At 54.8% G+C, this 20,040-nt stretch overlaps 1 protein-coding gene across 1 annotated transcript in view; it reads left to right on the top strand.

Annotated features, from left to right (window-relative positions):
* Positions 1-6,984: 6,984 nt before the first annotated feature.
* AXL (AXL receptor tyrosine kinase) overlaps positions 6,985-20,040 on the top strand; it is a 26,916-nt gene continuing 13,860 nt past the window's right edge. The window contains exons 1-10 of the mRNA XM_035023296.1: positions 6,985-7,352; positions 8,415-8,637; positions 8,965-9,065; positions 9,581-9,757; positions 14,340-14,420; positions 14,574-14,689; positions 18,171-18,381; positions 18,674-18,813; positions 19,410-19,560; positions 19,772-19,798. Coding sequence (XP_034879187.1) covers positions 7,289-7,352; positions 8,415-8,637; positions 8,965-9,065; positions 9,581-9,757; positions 14,340-14,420; positions 14,574-14,689; positions 18,171-18,381; positions 18,674-18,813; positions 19,410-19,560; positions 19,772-19,798 — 1,291 coding nt within the window. The 5' untranslated portion in view covers positions 6,985-7,288. The remainder of the gene's footprint in view (positions 7,353-8,414; positions 8,638-8,964; positions 9,066-9,580; positions 9,758-14,339; positions 14,421-14,573; positions 14,690-18,170; positions 18,382-18,673; positions 18,814-19,409; positions 19,561-19,771; positions 19,799-20,040) is intronic.

Raw genomic sequence — 20,040 nt, 5'->3', positions numbered from 1 at the left:
CTGCTCCTCCCCCCACTCAGGTGCTCTCACTCTCTCTCTAAAAATAAATAAATCTTAAAAAAAAAAAAAGCAAATTCCAGAAAATCATTGAACATGCATTTCTAATAGTAAAGGACATTCCCCCTGCCCCCAACATCTTATGACAGTTTTCCAACATGCAGCAAACTGGAAGGAATGACACAGTGGGCAGTCCACCATGCTGCTGAGCACATTGCCATCCACCTGCCCCTGCAGCTCGATTTTTAGGTTTTTCAAAGTGAACTGCACACGTGGGTTCGTCTTCCCCTGGATGCTTCAGCAAAGCATATATGATTACTTTAGAAGTTTCCATGTTTAAAAAGTTTTTCAGGAGGGGCACCTGGCCGGCTCAGTTGGTGGAGAGTGAGACTTGATCTTCGGGTGGTGAGTTTGAGCCCCACGCTGGGCGTAGAGATGATTATACATAAATAAACAAACAAACAAACAAACAAATAAATAAAATTCACACTGAGGGAAGTCTGGAATCAGAAATATCATCAGACTCCCTTAGGGAGGGATGGACCGTGTACTGCATCAGTATGAAAGCTGCCATGAGTTAGGGTCATTCCAGGAGCAAGTAAAAGAAAAATCTAAACTCAGAAGGGCTTAATAGGAATTATTGGACCCTTACAGGAATTAATGGAAAGGGAAAATGTAGAATTAGTGTGGTCTTCAGTTCTGTGTGTGTGTGTGCTAAAATACGTATAACATTGATCATTTTAACCATTCCTAAGTGTGTTAAGTCCGTGGCATTAAACACATCCACAATGCTGTGTAACCATCACCACTCTCCTCAAAAATGTTTATCATCCGGGACACCTGGGTGGCTCAGTCGGTTAAGCGTCTGCCTTCGGCTCAGGTCATGATCCTGGGATCCTGGGATCAAGTCCCACATCGGGCTCCTTGCTACTCGGGGAGTCTGCTTCTCCCTCTCCCTCTGCTGTTCCCCCTGCTTGTGCGCTCTCTCTCTCTGACAAATAAATAAATAAAATCTTAACAAAAAAAAATGTTTATCATCCCCCCAAAAGATTCTTTACTTACTAAGCAGTAATTCCCCCTTTCAATTTTTTTTTAAGATTGATTTATTTGAGAGAGAGCACGAGAGCATGGGGTGGGTGGGGCAGAGGGAGGGGGAGAGAGAATCTCTAGCAGAACCCCCCTCCCCACTGCTGAACGCGGGGCTCTATCTCAGGATCCTGAGACCATGACCTGAGCCCAAATCAAGAGTAGGACATTTAACCGACTGAGCCACCTAGGCGCCCCTCCCCCTTTCAATTTTTTTTTAAATTTATTTGACAGAGAGAGAGAGAGAACAAGCAGGGGGAGCAGCAGAGGCAGAGGGAGAAGCAGACTCCCCGCTGAGCGGAGAGCCCAAAATGGGGCTTGATCCCAAGACCCTGAGATCAGGGCCTGAGCCGAAGGCAGATGCTTAACCGACTGAGCCACCCAGGGGCCCCTCCCCCTTTCAGTTTTTTAAAAGGCACAACAAACAAGCATTTCACTCCTCTCACAGTTACCGAACCTGCGGTCTCCATATTCACGTTTCCCTCACAGTCTCATAAATGTACTTGGGTAGTTGGGTTTGTTCAAACAAGGATCCCAAAACTCACCACACAGTGCCTTCCTGTGAGCCTCTCAGGTCTTTGAAATCTGTTAGCCATTCCTCAACTTGTATACGCCACTTGTTTCTTAAGAAACTAGGTCACTTGCCCTGCACAAATTTTCACATCCTGGATTTGGCTGACACCATCTTTGCGGTGCCACTCAAGATGTCTTTCCATTCCACGAATACCCCGTAAAGTGGGAATTAGGGACGCCTCGATGACTCAGTGGGTTAAGTGTCTGCCTTCCGCTCAGGTCATGATTCTGGGGTCCTGGGATAGAGCCCTGCATCTGACTCCTTGCTCAGCAGGGAGCCTGCTTCTCCCTCTGCCTGCCACTCCCCCTGTTTGTGCTCGTTCTCTACTCTCTCTGACAAATAAGTAAATAAAATCTTTAGGAAAAAAACAAAGTGGGAATTACATCAGATTGGGGCTCATTCTGGCAAGAGCTCCTCACTGAAGTTGCTGGGTCCCTTCCTGGTGCATCATGTTGCAGTAATCTATGGCTCCATATATAGGCCAGGTCCTAATCTCTCTGTTAGAAAGTTTCCCACCAACCTTTCACTTACTGGTCTTAGAGGGATCCTCTAAAACCAGATCAAACCAGGTCTCTCTCCTGCTCAAAGCCCCCCTCAGTGGGGAACTCTCCCACACCGTTGGTGGGAAGATAAATTGGTATAGCCATAACGGAAAACAGTGTGGAAGTTTCTCAAAAAATTAAAACTAGAACTACCATATGACCCCGCAACCCTCCTTCTGGGTATATATCCAAAGGAAACAAAATCAGTATCTCAAAGAGAGATCTGCACTCCCGTGTTCATGGCAGCATTATTCAGAGTAGCCAAAACAGAAACAACCCTGGTGCCCATCAGCAGATGAATGGATAAAGGAAATGTGATATATATGTCTATGATGGAATATTATTCAGCCACGAAAAAGAAGAAAATCCTGCCATTTGCAACGACATGGATGGACCTTGGCAGCATCATGCTAAGTAAGTCAGACAAGACAAATACTGTATGATCTCACTTAAGTGTGGAATCTAAAAAAAGCCGAATTCCTAGAAACAGGGATATAATATACAGCGTGGAGTCTATGGTTAACAATACTATAGGGACACCTGGCTGGTTCAGTCGGTAGGGCATGTGACTCTTGATCTTGGGGTCCTGAGTCCCCACGTCAGGGGGGTAGAATTTACTTTAAAAAAAGAAAGAAGATACCGTATTGCGTATTTGAAAGGGGGTCTCACTCTCCACCAACTGAGCCGGCCAGGTGCCCCTCCTGAAAAACTTTTTAAACATGGAAACTTCTAAGGTAATCATATATGCTTTGCTGAAGCATCCAGGGGAAGAAAATTGAAAGGGGGAATTACTGCTTAATAAGTAAAGAGTCTTTTTGGGGGATGATCAACATTTTTTTGTTGTTGTTAAGATTTTATTTATTTATTTGTCAGAGAGAGAGCACAAGTAGGGGGAACAGCAGAGGGAGAGGGAGAAGCAGACTCCCCGAGTAACAAGGAGCCCGATGTGGGACTTGATCCCAGGATCCCCCTTGCTAAGAGAATAGGTCTTAGAAGTTCTCATCACGGGGTGCCTGGCTGGCTCAGTTAGAAGAGCGTGCAACTCTTGATCTCGGGGTTATAAGTTTGAGCCCCACATTGGGTGTAGAGATTACTTAAAAATATAAGTCTTTTTATTTATTTGTTTATTTTTTTTTAAAGATTTTATTTATTTATTTGACAGAGACATAGAGAGAGAGGGAACACAAGCAGGGGGAGTGCGAGAGGGAGAAGCAGGCTTCCCGCCGAGCAGGGAGCCTGATGCGGGGCTTGATCCCAGGACTCTGGGATCATGACCTGAGCCGAAGGCAGACGCTTAACGACTGAGCCACCCAGGCGCCCCAAAATATGTCTTTTTAAAAAAAGAAGTTCTCATCGCAAGATAAAAAAATTTTGTATCTGTGTAGAGGCAGATGGTAACTGGACTTACTGTGGTAATCATTTGGAAATAGACACAAATATCATTATCACTATGTTGTGCACCCGAAACTAATGTTCTGTGTCTTCCTTGCTGGGCCAAGGCCCTCCCTAACCTTATCCAGTCCAGACACCGGTTTCCTTGAAGTTCTTCACATGCCTGCCTCCAGGCCTTCCTACTAGCTGTTCCTTCTGCCTAGAATGCCCTTTCCTCCATGATTCACTTGCTAATTTACTTCAGATCTTTTTATTATCATTATTATTTGACAGAGAGAGAGAGAGCACGAGTAGGCAGAGCGACAGGCAGAGGAAGAGGGAGAAGCAAGCTCCCTGCTGAGCAGAGAGCCCCACAGAGGACAGACGGACATGGGGCTCGATCCCAGGACTCTGGGATCATGACCTAAGCCAAAGGCAGATGCTTCACTGACCGAGCCACCCAGATGCCCCTAATTTACTTCAGATCTTAATCATAGCCTCAGAGGGGTCTTTAAACAGGACCACCCTGTTTAAAATGGCACCCTCGCCCCTTGCTGTTCCCTCCCCTGCTTTGTTTTTCTTTGCTGTGCATACTGTGCCCTGATAAATGTTTTATCTGGTTGTGGTATCTCCTTCCTTTTGGAATACGAACTCCATGAGGGCAGATGTTCATCTTGCCTACTGTGGAATCCCCAGCCCCCCTCACAGGGAACATTTCTGTCCACCCGTCTGTCTCATTTTTCTTTCTTTTTTAAATATTTTATTTATTTATCTGACAGATAGAGAGACAGCGAGAGAGGGAACACAAGCAGGGGGAGTGAGAGAGGGAGAAGCAGGCTCCTCGTTGAGCCAGGAGCCCGATGCGGGGCTCGATCCCAGGACCCTGGGACCATGACCTGAGCCGAAGGCAGACCCCCAACGACTGAGCCACCCAGGGACTCCCGTCTGTCTCATTTTTCTAAATGCATTTGGAAGTCAATTGCTAGCACATAATAGGTGCTCAGCAAATTGTTCTTGAGTGAGCAAAGACACATTCCAGTTGGCAATGCACACAGCCAGGTGTGCAGAGCCCCAGGCGTGTAGGGACCCCCAGCATATTTAAACAGGTGGGCAGAACTTGGCACAAAATTTGCACTCAAAAAAAAAAAAAAAAGGCCACAATAATTAATTGGCCCCTTTATCGCAGGCCTTTTATAGGGTGGTGGGGATGCAGTGGTGATACACCCCAAGATATAGCCTGTCCCTGCTCTCTCAGAGACCACAAAGCAACAGGAGGAGACGGACAGGAGACACATAATAGTGCCAGTAAATTTATCATGACGATCCGTGCGGCGCCACCAAAGAAAAAGACAGAGTGTTGAGGGTGGACAACGGGAGACCTAGGTTAGACTGGGAAGGGCCGGCAGAGTCGTAACGGAGGGCGGATGGAGGACATGGGGCTGACAGATGTGCAGGAGGTGGGGACAAGGCTGCAGGAAGATGCCCCAATGCCTGTGAGCTGGGAGAGAAGCCTGGGGACAGGAAAGGGAGGCTCAAGTGGACTTGGAGGCGAGAGAAGCTGAGGAAGCAGTCTGAGATTTTATCTTGGAAGGTTTGGGGCAAAAGAGGGAAAAGGTCTGATGGGGGATTGAGAAACATTTGTCTTGTCTGGCTGGTGACAGGTTAGAGGGAGGGAGTGAGGTGGTGGTGGCTGGGAGACCAGGGAGGAGGCCAGGCTGGACCAGGGTGAGGGCATGGGTGGCAGAGAGGTCTGTGAAGCTGGGTCCTCCATGGGGACTTAGTATCTTACTGCTGGGCGGGGGATGTCCAAGAGGACGCTGAGGACTGCTGAGGCTGGCACTGAAATGGGACAGGCGTGAGACGTGAGACGGCTCAGGGAAGCTCCTGGTGAAGAGCCCTGAGTGCCGGGCTAAGGAGCTGGGAGCTCAGCCCCAGCACAGTGGGGAGTCACGGTTAAGCGGGAGAGGGACAGGGTCAGATGTGAGTTTCAGAAACACGCCTCTGAAAATGAAGCAGGGGAAACCAGAGGGGGAGACGAACCATGAGAGGCCATGGACTCTGAGAAACAAACTGAGGGTTCTAGAGGAAGGGGGTGGGGGGATGGGTTAGCCTGGTGATGGGTATTAAAGAGGGCACGTTCTGCATGGAACACTGGGTATTTTACGCAAACAATGAATCATGGAACACTACATCAAAAACTAATGATGTACTGTATGGTGATTAACATAACATAATAAAATTAAATTTAAAAGATTAAAAAAAAAAACTGTGAAAAAAAAAAAAGAAACACACCTCTGGCAGAGCGGAGGCATGGAGGCCAGGGAGGAGGCCAGGGCAGTAGCCCTGTGGGGAAGGATGGGGCTGGACGACAGGGCTGGGGAGGGGCACACCAGTGCACAAACAGAATGGCCCAGCGCACAGAGACGAACGTCCATGCAGTCCCCGCCCCTGCACAGACACTCAGGCTTGCAGAGACCCACCCCCCTGTGCAAAACACAGAGGGGCACGGAAAACAGACAAGCCAACACATGGGCACCAGATCTATCCACAAGGACCAGGATGCACAGTCCCACCAGAGGGAGACGGCCATTCGAGACACAACAGATGAGGGAAAAATAGACCAGTCGCCAAAACTCAAGGGCACCTTGTCAGCTATGTTACCACGTGCGAAGAACTGCCCGTTCCTTGACCTAAGACATCCTCCCTCTGGCCTACTAAGCGGGTTCTATTCAGATTCCCATCTTAGAGATGGACAAACCGAGGCCCAGGGAGGCCAGTCACTTGCAAGGTCACACAGTTAGAAGTAGAGCTGGGCTTCCAACCCAGGTCTTTGGGCACCCCTGTGAGCCGCCCAGACGCTGGTGTCCTGTCTCTGTGACCACGTGGGTCTTTTTTGTTATGATGACCCACGTCTGCCCGAGTCGATCTCCGGAGATGCCCACCCAGCTGGGTCCTCCCGTTTCTGGTTTCTGAGTTTCTGCCCGAACGGAGTTCCTGATCCGGCTTGTCGAGTGGGTCCGTGGGCCAGAAGCGTGCCCCTGCATGCCTCCTGCTGTCCCAGCCTCTGTGTGTGTGTGTGTGTGTGTGTGTGGATGACATCTGAGTGTGTGTGTCCTCGCCAGAGGAGCGGGGAGTGTGGGGGGGTGCCTGGCTGGGGCTGGGCTGGGGGGTGGAGGCAGGGGAAGGGGCTGTCGCAAGGACTGAGAGAGGAGTGGAGTTCTGGAGGAATGTTTACCAGACACTGAGACAGCCCAGAGGGACAGCGCCCAGAGCCAGGATAGAGAGCCGCACAGCCTCCCTGCCTCGCTGGCCCAAGATTCGGGGTGCAGCCCTCGGGGCCCCTTCCCCCTCCTCAGCCTCCCTCCGGGGCCCCTTTAAGACCGGGCTGGTCCTCTCCTCCCCGAGTTAACCCCTCCAAGCCCAGGTGGCCCCCTGGGCTCCGGCCCGGTGGGCGGAGGCAGAGGGGGAGCCAGGGGCCAGGGGCGGGGAAAGGGTTGCCCAAAGTCTGGGAGGGAGAGTAGGAGGCTGGGGAGCAAGGAAGGCGGCCGCTGAGCAGAGCCGGCGAGGGGGCCCCCGCCGTGGCAGGCGGGCAGTGCCGAATCCGGGGAGCCCGGAGCTGGGGGGGAGGGCCGGGGACAGCCCGGCCCTGCCCCCTCCCCCGCAGGGTGCCCAGCAACTTCTGAGGAAAGTTTGGCATCGTTTGCGCGGTGCCCCGAGGATGGGCAGGGTCCTGCTGGCCTGGTGCTTGGCGCTGTGCTGCTGGGAGTGCGCGGCCCCCAAGGGTGAGTGATGGAGGTCTGTCGGGGAGGACCACCCGGGGCTGGGCTGGGGCAGGAGGGAGCAGAGTGGGGGTGTATGGCAGGTGTTGGGGGGAGTCTGGGCTGGCTCGAGGAGCGTCTTTGGGACAGCAGAGAGGGAGACAGGGAGGCACCGAGTCAAACGGAGAGAGGCCAGGGAGAGAAAGGGGCTCAGAGAGGAACTGGACAAGAAACAGAAACTGGGAGGGTCAGAGACGGAAAGAGGTGGACACAGAGGGAGATAGACAGAAAAGCTGGGGGCCAGAGTGGGGCTGGACTTGACTCGGGGAGCCTTAGGGAGAGGGGCTGAGCTGGGGGCTGCCCCGGAAGGAATCTTCCAGAAAGGAGTACGAAGTCAGGCAGTGTGATGAGGAGGGCTCCGGAGCTCTAGGGGAAAACCCTCGTCACTGTCACCCCCCCCACTTGTCCTTACCCCATCACTGTCTGCTCCATCTCTGGGGTGGGGGTCTCTGGTGCTGGTTCTAGCTCCACCATCTCTGTAGGGTTTCATTTCTCTGTCCCGGTCTCCGACTTTCTCTCTCCCTACTTTCTAGGTGTCTTTATAATGTCTCTCTATCTCTGTCTCTGTCTCTCTCTCTGTTTGCCTCGATGTCTCTCCTCCAACATTTTTCCCGTCTCAGGGGTATCTCTGTCCTCATCTCTCATCCTCTGTGTCTCTCCCTCTCTCTCTCCTCTCCCTCCCCACCTCTTTTTCTTCCGCACCATCCACCAGCCCGATCTGTCAAGTCTCTAGAGACCCTAAGGGTGGGGGGGCAGGGGCTGGCCCTACCAGGCAGTCTGGGGCGTGGGAGGCTGCCAGATCCCCGGCCTACTTCCCAACCGACCAAGGGTCGGGGCCCCTAGGAAGGATGGAGGCCGGACCCCAGTCCCCTGGGAAGGCTCCCATCCTCCCCCAAAGCCTCCACCCTCCACCCCCCCACCCCCACCCCCCCGCTGAGGTCACTTTACAACTATGTGGGCCTAAGGGCCTGGCAGGCTGGGAGGAAAGCAGGGGTTCCTAAGCTAACTATTCCCCATCTCCCCCAGGCGCACAGGCTGAGGCAGACCCCTTTGTGGGGAGTCCAAGGAATATCACCGGTGCCAGGGGACTCATGGGGGCCCTTCGGTGCGAGCTCCAGGTTCAGGGGGAGCCCCCCGAGGTGACCTGGCTTCGGGACGGACAGACACTAGAACTGGCGGACAGTACCCAGACCCAGGTGCCCCTCGGTGAAGACGGGCAGGATGACTGGAAAGTGGTCAGCCAACTCAGGTGCCCAGCCTCCCCCTGACCAGCCGCATCCCTCCTGATCCCTGTCCCCCCACCCCCGGCCTCCATCCCATGGTGGCTGAAAAATTATGGGCGGGAGCCCCACCTGGGCTGGAACCCCAGTGAAGCCCCTCGTTGGCTGTGTGGCTTGGAGCATGTGATGTAACCCTGGGTTTCACTTTCCTCTTCTGTAAAACGAGTTAATAATAGTACCCACTTCTTAGCTCTGAGGAGTTTCTAGGCCAGACCCCCCCCTTTCAGTTCTGATGACCCCCGCCCAGTGTCCAGCACAGACCCTGAACCTTTCTGTCTCTCCTCTTGCCCTGTTAGAATCTCCTCCCTGCAGCTCTCGGACGCGGGGAGGTACCAGTGTGCCGTGGTCCTGGGAGGAAAGACCTTCATATCCCAGCCTGGCTACGTTGGGCTGGAGGGTGAGCCCTGGGCACAGAGGTCGTGGGCAGGCAGGAAACCTGAGTGGTCAGAGGGTGCTGGAGAATTCAGGGGACAATGCAACCTGGGAGTGTCAGAGACCCTTAGCGGGTCGGGAAGCTGGGGAGTCTCAGAATTACTGGGGGCAGGCCTGGGTGAGATGATATGTCCTGGGGGAGAAAACATCTTGGGGGCTGTGACATGTCCTAGGGTCAACACGGTTGGGGTAGGACATTCTGGGGATCGGAGGTACAACTTAACACTCTCCCCAACCCCTGGGGGCCTCGCTTTCCTCACTGGGATTCAGAAGTCCCGTGGGTCAGATGCTGGTGGGGGAGTCAGGTATTGGGATCGTGTGTTCTTGGGGTAGAGGCCTGAGGGGTTGGACATCTGAAGCAAGTTCGGGTGTCCTGAGAGCTCAGATCTAGGGGTCAAAGAATCTGCAGCCGCAACATCCTAGCAGTGAGTTAGACACCTGGGGGGCTCAGAGGGACCTCAGCAACTACCACGTCCCCAGGCCTGCCTTACTTCCTGGAGGAGCCTGAGGACAGGACTGTGGCCGCCAACACCCCCTTCAACCTGAGCTGCCGGGCCCAGGGACCCCCAGAGCCTGTGGACCTACTCTGGCTCCGGGACGCTGTCCCCCTGTCTCTAGCCACGAGCCATGGCCCCCAGCAAACGCTTCGAGTTCCAGGTAAGTCTGGGGATGTGCTCAGCCTAGAGGGCCAGGCAGGATGGGAATGGGGAGCAAGGGAGGCTTTTGTGCCCCTGTGTGAGTGTCTGCCTGTCCCTCTGTCCATTGTTTCTTTCTGTCCCTCTCTCTCTCTCTCTCTTTGAGTTTCTCTGTCTCTGCATCTCTGTCCATATCTATCCCCTCGTTTCTCTCTCTATGCTTTCTCTGTCTCTTTCTGTCCCTCTGTCCTCTGACTCTCTGTTTCTCTGTCTCTTTCTGCTTCTCTGTGTGTGTCTATCTCCCTGTCCCTCTGTCTCTCTTCATTTCCCCCAGCCTATCTGAATAGAATTCTTTGTCCCGGGTTTCCTCTAGCTGTCCCATGGCCCAAATGTGTGTGTGGGCCTGATGCCCCTTTGTCAGCCCTTGACCCCAAGCCGGGCACCGGAAGCAACCAGGCCCTCCTCTCCTCCACCTCCTTCAACCTGCCCACTTCTGTATTGGAAGAGCTTCCCTGGGGGGACAGAGCTGAAAGCAGAGAAAGAGGAGAAAGTGGAAGACAGAGAAGGACAGTTACAGGGAGAGAGAGAGAGAGAATGAGAGACACAGGAAGGGACAGACCACGGAGGTAACCTAAGATGGAGAGAGACAGGACAGGGAGGTCTGAGGGACAGCAAAAAGTCTCTTAGCTTCAGGGTGACCATCCCCTTCTGCACCACAGAGATGGGGCAGGACCTAGCTTGGGATCACAGAACGGTCCAGCGCTAGGACCCCTGGACACAGAGGTTTCTGCCTCAATGAGGAAGGAGGGATGGAGGAACACAGCCGGGGGAGATCAGTCAGAGGGAGGCAGCTGGACCCTGGAGGGCATCAGCTTCCAGCAACCCCAACCCGCGACCTCCATCTGCTGGGATTGGGGGAGGGGAACTCTGCCTGAGGGTCTCCCGGGCTAAAGGGAGGTGTCCACATTCTCAACATTCCGGGGGCCCTGAGTGTGCAAGGAAGAGGTTGGTGAGCATGCCAGCCCCTAGAGGGGTGACTCAGGCCCCGTGGCTCTGGGGTCTGAGTCAGCCTGGTGGGACCCTGGAGATGGGAAGGGAGAGGGGGATGGGCCACCCAGCCCAGCCCAGGAAGAACTTGGGGGTGGGGGGGTGGGGGCAACAGGCGTGAGAGGACCTGTGTGTGTTTCAGTGTGTATGTGAGGTCTGGCTGTGTATGTATCCATGTCCCTCTGGATCTGGGTCTCAGTGTGTCTGTCAGCATCATCCTCCTTATTGGGTTGTGCGTGCTTTAGGGAAGGCCAGCTTATATGGTGTTTAGTGTGTGTGTGTGTGTGTGTGTGTGTGTGTGTAAGAATACCAGTGTCAGCCTGGTGTCTGTCCTCCTTTGCGTTTGTGTGTTCCCAGCTGTGACTCACTGCGTGAAGGTGGGGTGTGTCTGTGGGGGGGGCAGGGGAGATGGCAGAGTGAGGGGAGGCAGTGTTTTGTGGCGATTTTCCATACAGCTCCTTGTGGAGAAGTGACAGTGTCCCCTCACAGGTGTTCATCTATGGGTGTGAGTGTGTCTTGGTGTGGGCACCTGTTTGCTGGTGGAGGCAGGATGTATCAGCGGACGACTTGGTGTTCCTCGGTGTGTTTCCACCGACCGTGACTGTCCGTGTGTATTTGTGTCCTTGCGTGTCTCTGTGGTTTCCGTGTCTAGGTCCCAAGGTGAGGGTGTTGGTCTGTGACTCTCACATGGACCCCATATCTGCGTGTGTGTGTGTGTGTGTGTGTGAGAGAGAGAGAGAGAGAGAGATTCACAGCAGGCAGTAACGACTCGCTCCTGCTTCTGTCCTGTCGCCCCTTGTATCAACCCCAGCCCTGATTGTCTCTCGGTAGATAGACTTACCAACCACTGTGTGTGTGTGTGTGTGTGTGTGTTCCACCCCTAGGCTCATGGCAGCTTTGTGTCCCCATCAGTGTTTACACAAGAGTGTGTTTTTGTATAGTCTGCATCTCCGTAACTGTCCGAAGCAACCTGAGTGTCCAGCTGTGTTTGTTTGCAAGCAAGTCAGCATTAACCTTATTCATGTCCCGGTGCGTGTCTGTTGGGCCACTTCAACCTCAAGGTCTGTGTGTTGCTCGGTGTGTGTATTTCAGCCCGCGGGGCTGGGTGTTGGTTTCAGCGGGGGCAGGATGTTGCGTTGCTGGGTGTTCGCAGCCCACGAACCCATGGTTGGTTGTGTGTTTATGCTTGTGGACATCTATGTGTTTCTTTGTGTATGTATGTGTATCAGTGTCGCCCCTGTGTGTAGATACCCGCAAGTCACTGGGTGGATATTGGTGTCACTGCGCGTTTGCGACAACATCGGCCCCTGATGTAGCTTAGCCAGTGCCCCGTTTTCTGCTTTTGGGCCAGCAACGGCCCCTGTGTGTTAAGTGTGATTCATCGTGTGTGCGCGAGGGTGGGGGTTGGTGCTGTGTCAAGGCATTCTGTCCGTTTGTGTGTGTCCGTCCCTCCATCTGACTCAGGGCGTGCCCCCGCTCCTTCCATCCCTCTGATTCCCTCGGAAAAAGCGCGGGGGCGGGGGGAGGAGGAGCGGGAGCGGAGAGAGAGAGGGACAGCGCATCTGGAAAGCACATCTGGAGTGGGCCCGCTCCCGTCGCGGAGGGGGAGCCCGCTGGAGGGGAGGCGGGCGTCCCAGGCCCCTCCACCCCTGCTCTGCTCGTCCTCAAGGTGCGCGCTGAGGCCAAGGACGGGGGATCCTGGGCCGCGCGCGCCCCCGGCCGCCGCCGGAAGTGCCGGAGCGGGAGGGGGGCGCCCCGGTGACTCACGCGGGGGCAGGAATGCTGCGGTCGGAACAGGACCCGACTCCAGAACTCCCTCCCGCCCCGGGGCTCCTCGGGCGGGCAGCGCCAGCCCCCGCGCGGTGACCCTGGCGGGCCCCCACGTGCCAGGTGGCTGGACGGGACCCAGGCGCCCGCCCCCTCCGGCAGCCGGCCCGGGGCCGTCCTGCGCCTCCCCCGCGGGCGGGGGCTGCGGCGGGGCACCTGACCTTGGCTGCGAGCTGCCGCCCGGGCAGCGGCGCTGGGGAGCTTCCCTGCCCACCCCCTTCCGGCCTCGGCCGACTTTCCTTCATTCCACTCCCTCTGCCGACTGAGGAAAGGAAACTTTGTGTCTGCGGGTAGACGGTGCTGGTGGTGGGAACACGCACAAGCCTGCAACATCCCTAGACACGCACAGAACTGCGGTCACACGTGCAGACGCAAGACTTGGTCCTCTTACGTCCTGTCACCCACACACTGTGTGTGTGTCTGTATTTCCCTGTGTGTGCATCTCCGGGTGTTGTATAGCTGCGTGTGCGGTGTGTGTGTGTCTGTGTTTGTCTCTCTACTTGTGTCTTTGTGCGTGTGTGTGTCTGCCTGTGTACCCACCACCACAACACTGGGGAGGGGAGGCAATCTACCCCCAGACACCCAGAAATGCTCAAGACACATACTGGGGAGCTTGGGTGGCTCAGTGAAGCGTCTGCCTTCGGCTCAGGTCACGATCTCACGGTCCTGGGGTCTATCCCTACTTGGGGCTCCCTGCCCTCTCTCTCTCTCTCTCAAATAAATAAATCTAAAAAAAAAAAGACATATTAAGTCACTTACCCGTGGAATTACACAGGCTCATATTTCTACATACATACCCAGAAACACTCGTGGATACGCAAAGGCATACACATAAAGTCATTCACTCGTTTAACAAGCATTTATGGAGCACCTACTGTGTGCAAGGCCATCGTGGGCCCTGGGGCATACAGCAGGGGACAGAACAGACAGAAACCCCAGCCTTCCTGGAGCTGACATACAGCGGAGTTGACAACCAGTGAGCAAGACATACAGGTAACAGGTAAAGTATGTTGTGACGAGAAGAGCCAAAGAGGAAAAGTAAAGCTGGGGAGAGGTTAGACATGGACGTGAGGTCCTGGCTCTGAACAGGGCGGCCGGGGACAGAGTGACAGAGAAGGTGGGGTCTGAGTCCCAAATGTGAAGGAGGACGGGAGGGAGCCATGTGCACATCTGTGGCAAGACAGAACAGAAATGCAAAGTTCCCAAGATGGGAATGTATCTGATGCCTGAGTTCCAGAAACACCCAGGGGCCAATGGCTGGGCGGGGGAAGGGGGAAGGGGGACAGGGGTTGGTAGGAGCTGAGCTTAGAGCTTATAAAGGAGCAAACACCTTAGCTTGACACACACCCAGGAGGGCCTGTTTCTTAAGTGTGTGTCTACTAGGGATACATGCTTCTACGTGTGTCTATGTGAGTCAGTGTGATCGTGTCTGTGTTTGTGCAAGTATGTGATTGTGTGTGTGTGTGCATGTGGATGTCTGTGTGTGTGTGCCCGTGTGTGTCTGCATGTGTGTGTGTCTGTGTGGTGGGGCATTAGGATTGAGGCCACCAACCTGTTCTTGTGGCTGGGGATGGAGGTCTGTGTTCCCAACTCATCCCGTCCCCTTCAAGCAGGTGCCCGTGTGGGCCGCACTGATTGTCAGGCAGGGCATGGTGGGAGGTGGCCCAGCATGGCCTGGGAAACCCTCCTTCCCCTCTCTGACACTGGGCCTCTCCTTCTATGACTCCCAGGCTTGAACAAGACGTCTTCTTTCTCCTGTGAAGCCCATAACGCCAAGGGGGTCACCACATCCCGCACGGCCACCATCACAGGTGACAGGAAAGGGAGCTGGGGAGCTGGATGTCAGAGGGTGTGGGGTCTGGGCCAAAGGTCAGAGCTGGGGTAGAGGGCAGGGGGGCTGGGGGGAGAGGAGCTTTGGGCAAAGGCCCCCCCCAGGGTCAATCCCTCCCCTCATCTCTCCACAGTGCTCCCCCAGCGGCCTCGCGACCTCCACCTGGTTTCCCGCCAGCCCACAGAGCTGGAGGCGGCTTGGACCCCAGGCCTGAGCGGCATCTACCCCCTCACGCACTGCACCCTGCAGGTGAGACCTCAGACTTTGCTCAGCCCTCCTTCCGCCACACGTAAGCCGCCAGCCCCATCCTGGGAAACCAGCCCTTCCCAGCCATTCCTGCGTTGAGAGGGAGTAGGAGCCTCGAGTGACGCCAGATGTCCTGGCTTCGAATCCTGACTCCGCCAGCAGTGGCTGCAGGAGCTTGGGCCCGTGACTTAACCTCACTGGACCTCAGTCCTCTCATCTGTAAAATGGGCAGATAAGCTTGTTGTAAGAATTCAATGAGTGAATGCCAGGAGCAACCTTAAAATAGTATCTGGAACACAGGAAATGCATAATAAACTATCAGCTGTTTTAACTTTTATTCTTTTTTTAGGATTAGTAATATTGACTCTGGCCAGAGTGGGAATCCTGAGACAGCAGGGCTCAGAGCCATCTCTGTCACCACCGGGTACCCACAGCCCCGTGCTTCTCCCATCCCAGCCCTGATCACTCTGGGTTGTCACTGTCTGGGGGTGAGTCTGTCTCCCCACCGGACTGGGAGCTCTGGGAGGACTGGTCCTGGCCTGTCTCAGTCGCCACTGGGTCCTCACGATTACCCAGCGCAGAGTCAGACCTAGAGTAGGACACGTTTGCTGGAGGAGACCTGAAATGCTCTAGACCCAGCCTTGGGCACCAAAGTCGTATCTATTCTACGCTAAGAAAAACAAACGCAGATCTCTGAATACGAGACCCAGTCCTGGCCTGAAGTTCTTTGAGATTTGGAAGTTGGAGTGAGGGTGGGACAGTGCCTGCCACGACAGATGACAATAATTAGTAATGACCAGCTTTTATGGAGCGTCAACTCTGTGCTGGGCCTTATGTGGTGGCTTTGTGCACACCCCTTTGTGTGTTCATGGAGCAGGGTCTGTGGAGACACCCGCTTTCCAGATGAAGAAACTAAGGCTCAAGAGTAGTTAAACAACCTGGCCAAGATCGCAGCCGGGAAGTGGCCGAGGTGGGATTCGAATCCTCGTCTCCCCAAACCCAACCAGCCCCCCTCACCTCCTTAGAGACCATTCAGAGCCAGCGCTTGATTAAGTAAGAGCTGTCATTCTGGTAATTACGTGCCCTGGACATTATCTCATCCACTTGTCATTTTAACCCTAGAAAATAATCTGCAAACCTTCCCGTTTCCGAGGTAGGGAACTGAGGCCCAGAGAGGGGAAATGACGTGCCCTCCCCACGGGCTTAAAAGGATAAAACTGATTCAATCCCCAAGGCTGGGCCCACTTGGGAGACCTCAAATGCCAGGTCAGGCATCAGATGTTCCCCCCCCACCACCCACATGCGTCCAGTGCCCAAAAAAAGCAGAAGTGTGACCTCTTACTTCTCCAGGGCTCACTTCCTGCTGTGCTTGGCCTGGGGCAGGAGGGTTCAAATGGGAGGGTCACAGGGAAAAGAGAAGTGAGAGTGAGCACCAGGAGGCTGACTGTCTGGACCTAGGTCCCTGTGTCCCCTTTGTCCCAGCAGAGGTTCCCCTTCTCATCTGTCACTGCAGGTCAGAGAGCAGGCATGGGACAGCTCCCCCAGCTCCCCCATCCTGTTACCCACCATCTGCCCATGCCCTCCCAGGCCTCGTGGTGGGATCCTCTCCCCACAGGGGTCTGTGTGACTTTGGGCAAGCTGCTGAACCTCTCTGGGCCTCTGTTTCCTCATCTGTAAAATGGGAATGAAAAAAGAAGGTGACCTCAGAGGGTGGCAGTAAAAAGGCTGTGGGTTCATCCAGGATTGCACTTGCCACGGTGCATGATACAGAGTCGGCACTCGAGAAATGTTAACTGTTGATAGACTGTGCACACCCACTTACGTGCGGCATGTCATTAAGCCTCACACCCTGCCAGGTAGGGGCTCTTGGATGCCCGTTTTCCAGAGATAGGAATGGAGACTTAGAGAAGTAAAGACACCCACTCTAGGTCACACAACAAATGCTACCCAAGCCAGGACTTGGATATCCAAGATCCTTTGGGTGCACACCCATAAGCAGTAAACTCCCTCCGAACTCGCGGTGTGGCGGTGTGGTTGGGTCTCTGGGCTGCTTCGCAGGGGCTGGGGGCGGGGCGGGGACCGGCAGCGTCTTTGCGGTGTGGGGCTGTGATGTGTGGCTGTAGAGGGTTTGTGGTTCTGTGTGGCAGGGCTGTAGAGATGTCTTCCCCCGCTGTGGCCCCTGCCATGCTGATCGTGCTGTTCCCAGGGACCAGGCGAGCGTCCCAGGTTGGGACGCTGTGTAGGACGTGCAGTTTGACCCTTGCAGCCCGGCAACCTCTCACGCACACACACACAATAATAACAATAAACACTCCATGTGCACCAGCTCTTCTAAACGCTTACAAGCATCAATTCAGTCAACCTGCAAGTTAGGGAGCCATTGTTATTATCCCATTTAACAGATGAGGAAACTAAGGCAGAGTGCTAGGGTCTGGTAGAGGCTGGAACTGAACCCCAGATCCAGCATCTGTGTGTAGCACTAAGCTCCACTGCCTCTCTGAACAGAGGAGAAATATTGTTACTATCGCCGATGTTCTTTTTTTTTTTTTAAGATTTTTATTTATTTCTTTGAGAGAGAGAGAGTGAGCACAAGCAGGGGGGAGGGGCAGAGGGAGAGGGAGAAGCAGGCTCCCCGCTGAGTGTGGAGCCTTACGTGGGGCTTGATCCCAGGACCCTGAGATCATGACCTGAGCCGAAGGCAGATGCTTAACCGACTGAGCCACCCAGGCGCCCCAAGGCAAAAGTTTTGAAGACAGGTTAGGGTTTAGTTTCCAGCTTCATCAGTGACAAGCTGGTGACCTTGGGCAAGTGATTCCATCTTTCTGAGACTCACTGTCCTCATCTGTAAGTGGGGATGCACACGGTACCCACACACAGGGCTGAGGTCAGGGTCAAATGAGTTTTCAGATGTGTAAAGGGCTTTTCTTTTTTATTCAGATATACATGATGTGCATAATCTTTGGTGTACTCCTAGATTCTTAAACACGAATATTCACCCATGTCACCACCCTCCAGATCACCACCCACCAGCTCCCCCCAAGGATCCCTCAGCTCCCAGAGGTGCCCACTCTTCTGACTTCTCTTGTAAGATTTTGCTTTGCCTGTGGTTGAATGTCATTGTCATTTTATCGGTGCTGACCACCTGCCATGTGCTGTGCAGCTTGTCCGACATCCAGCCTTTAGGTAGTCCTGGAAGGCATTCACTCCTCCAAGTGCGCATGTTCCAGATGAGGAAACAGGCTCAAAGAGGGAAAGTCTTGCCAGAGGTGGCTTTTGCAAGTGATGACAGAGCCACATCGTGCAACTGGGGGGTCTTCTCGCTTTGCCAACGTAGGTGCCCATGTTACACCAGCATGGAGCTCATACACACACATGCACCCTTGCGAAGTTGTATCATCACCCTGGGACCACCACCACCGACTTGTGTGACCCCCTCTTGAGATTTCATGGCTGTCCTTTACTCACGCCCCATCCCTCTCCCCAGGCTGTGCTGTCAGATGATGGGGTGGGCGTCTGGCTGGGAGAGCCAGACCCCCCAGAGGAGCCTCTCACCTTGCAAGCGTCCGTTCCCCCTCACCGACTTCGGCTGGGTAGCCTCCATCCTCACACTCCTTATCACATCCGGCTGGCCTGTATCAGTAGTCAGGGCCCCTCACCCTGGACCCACTGGCTTCCTGTGGAGACACCAGAGGGAGGTAAGAAGGGGCTGGTGTGAGGCAGACGTTGCTGCTCGCCTCAGTGCCACCCCGAGCATCTCCTATCACCCGTTGACCCCTTGTGGCCTCAGGCCTTCCCGCCCAGCCCCAGACTCCTCAGTGTGGCCCACTGGCATCTCTCCCAGTCCTCTTCCCTATGCTTCCGCTCATGGGAGGCCTGCACGAGGTGCCCACGCTCATGCCCTTTGCACCCTGTCCCCGCTTCCTGGGAACAGGGGAGGGGGTCAGGAAGAGGTGGGGGTGCCAGCTTCCCCTCTCCCCTGTCCTCCAGTGCCCCTGGGCCCCCCCGAGAATGTTAGCGCTATGCGGAATGGGAGCCAAGCCCTCGTGCGTTGGCAGGAGCCAAGGGCGCCCCTGCAGGGCACCCTGTTGGGGTACCGGCTGGCCTATCGAGGCCAGGACACCCCCGAGGTGGGTGCTGCTGGCGGGGCTGGGGTGGAATGGCTGGGAGGAGGGAGATGGGGAGGGGATGGCAAGGCAGACAGGACAGTGGTGCGGGTTGGGGTAGTACGAGATCATACTGCACCTAGGAGAGCACATTCTGGAGGCTTAAGGGGTCCGGGGAAGTTCTACGATTCTATAGCAGATCATCGTAGAACATCTTGAAGAACTGGTGACTTTTCCTAATGGGCGCAAAGGTGGTCTTGGAGCTAGCAGCACCCTGGGTTGGAGAGATGGGGTGGGAAAGGGGGCGGGGAGTTAGGAGGGGGTAGAGGAGTGTGGGTCGAAAGATGAGGGTTCAGTCCCTCCCTTGCTAGCACTTGACGATGGGCGATAAATGAGGCAAAGCCCCGGTCCCGGTGGAGCTGATGGTGGAGCGGGCGTGGGGATGGAGAATGGAGGTAGGGGTGGTGGCAAGGGATGAAGCTTAGGAGGAGGTAGGGGGCAGGGGCTGCGGGGGAAGTGGGGGCTTTGAGAAAGATGGGGACTTGAGGCTGAGGGTGAAGTCTTAAGAGTTAGGGGCGGGTGGGGGGGCTCTACCCTGATGCTACATCCGGACGTCCTAGGTGCTCATGGACATAGGGCTAAAAAGAGAGGTGACCCTGGAGCTGCGGGGAGACGGGACTGTCCCCAACCTGACGGTGTGTGTGGCAGCCTACACTGCCGCTGGGGATGGACCCTGGAGCCTCCCTGTGCCCCTAGAGCCCTGGCGCCCAGGTAACTCCACGGCCTTGTTCAGCCCTCTTCAACCAATTCACGAGGACCCTGTCTCGCGCAGATACCCCTGACTTGCTCCCTGTACCTTTCAGCGTTACTTACCCCAATCTAGGCTCTTTTCCCACCCGGAAGCTTAATGGGAGCCTCACCCATTAAGACACCAGTCTTACCCTCTCTGAGTATGTCCTGCCTCTGTCCTTTCTCCTCACAGGACAAGGACAACCAGTCCACCAGCTGGGTAAGGCTTCGCACCCTCTCTCCTCCCTCCTTTCCCTCAACGCCCACTGAGGACCCCATCACCACAAACATACCCATTGCCATTGCTTTCATGTTTCTCAAACTCATCACTCTCATCTTCTACTTCGTGGGTTTGTGTGGTCCTTGTTGGAGTTACCTGGAATGGCCCCGCACATTGTAGGTACTCAATGAATGGTGGATGGATGTGGGATGGATGGATGGATGGATGGATGTGGGATGGAT

Source organism: Mirounga leonina, unplaced genomic scaffold (genome assembly GCF_011800145.1).
Source record: "Mirounga leonina isolate KUSES-001 unplaced genomic scaffold, KU_Mleo_1.0 Mir_177, whole genome shotgun sequence".
Taxonomy (NCBI): Eukaryota; Metazoa; Chordata; class Mammalia; order Carnivora; family Phocidae; genus Mirounga; species Mirounga leonina.
This window is presented reverse-complemented; position numbering and strand designations above follow the sequence as displayed.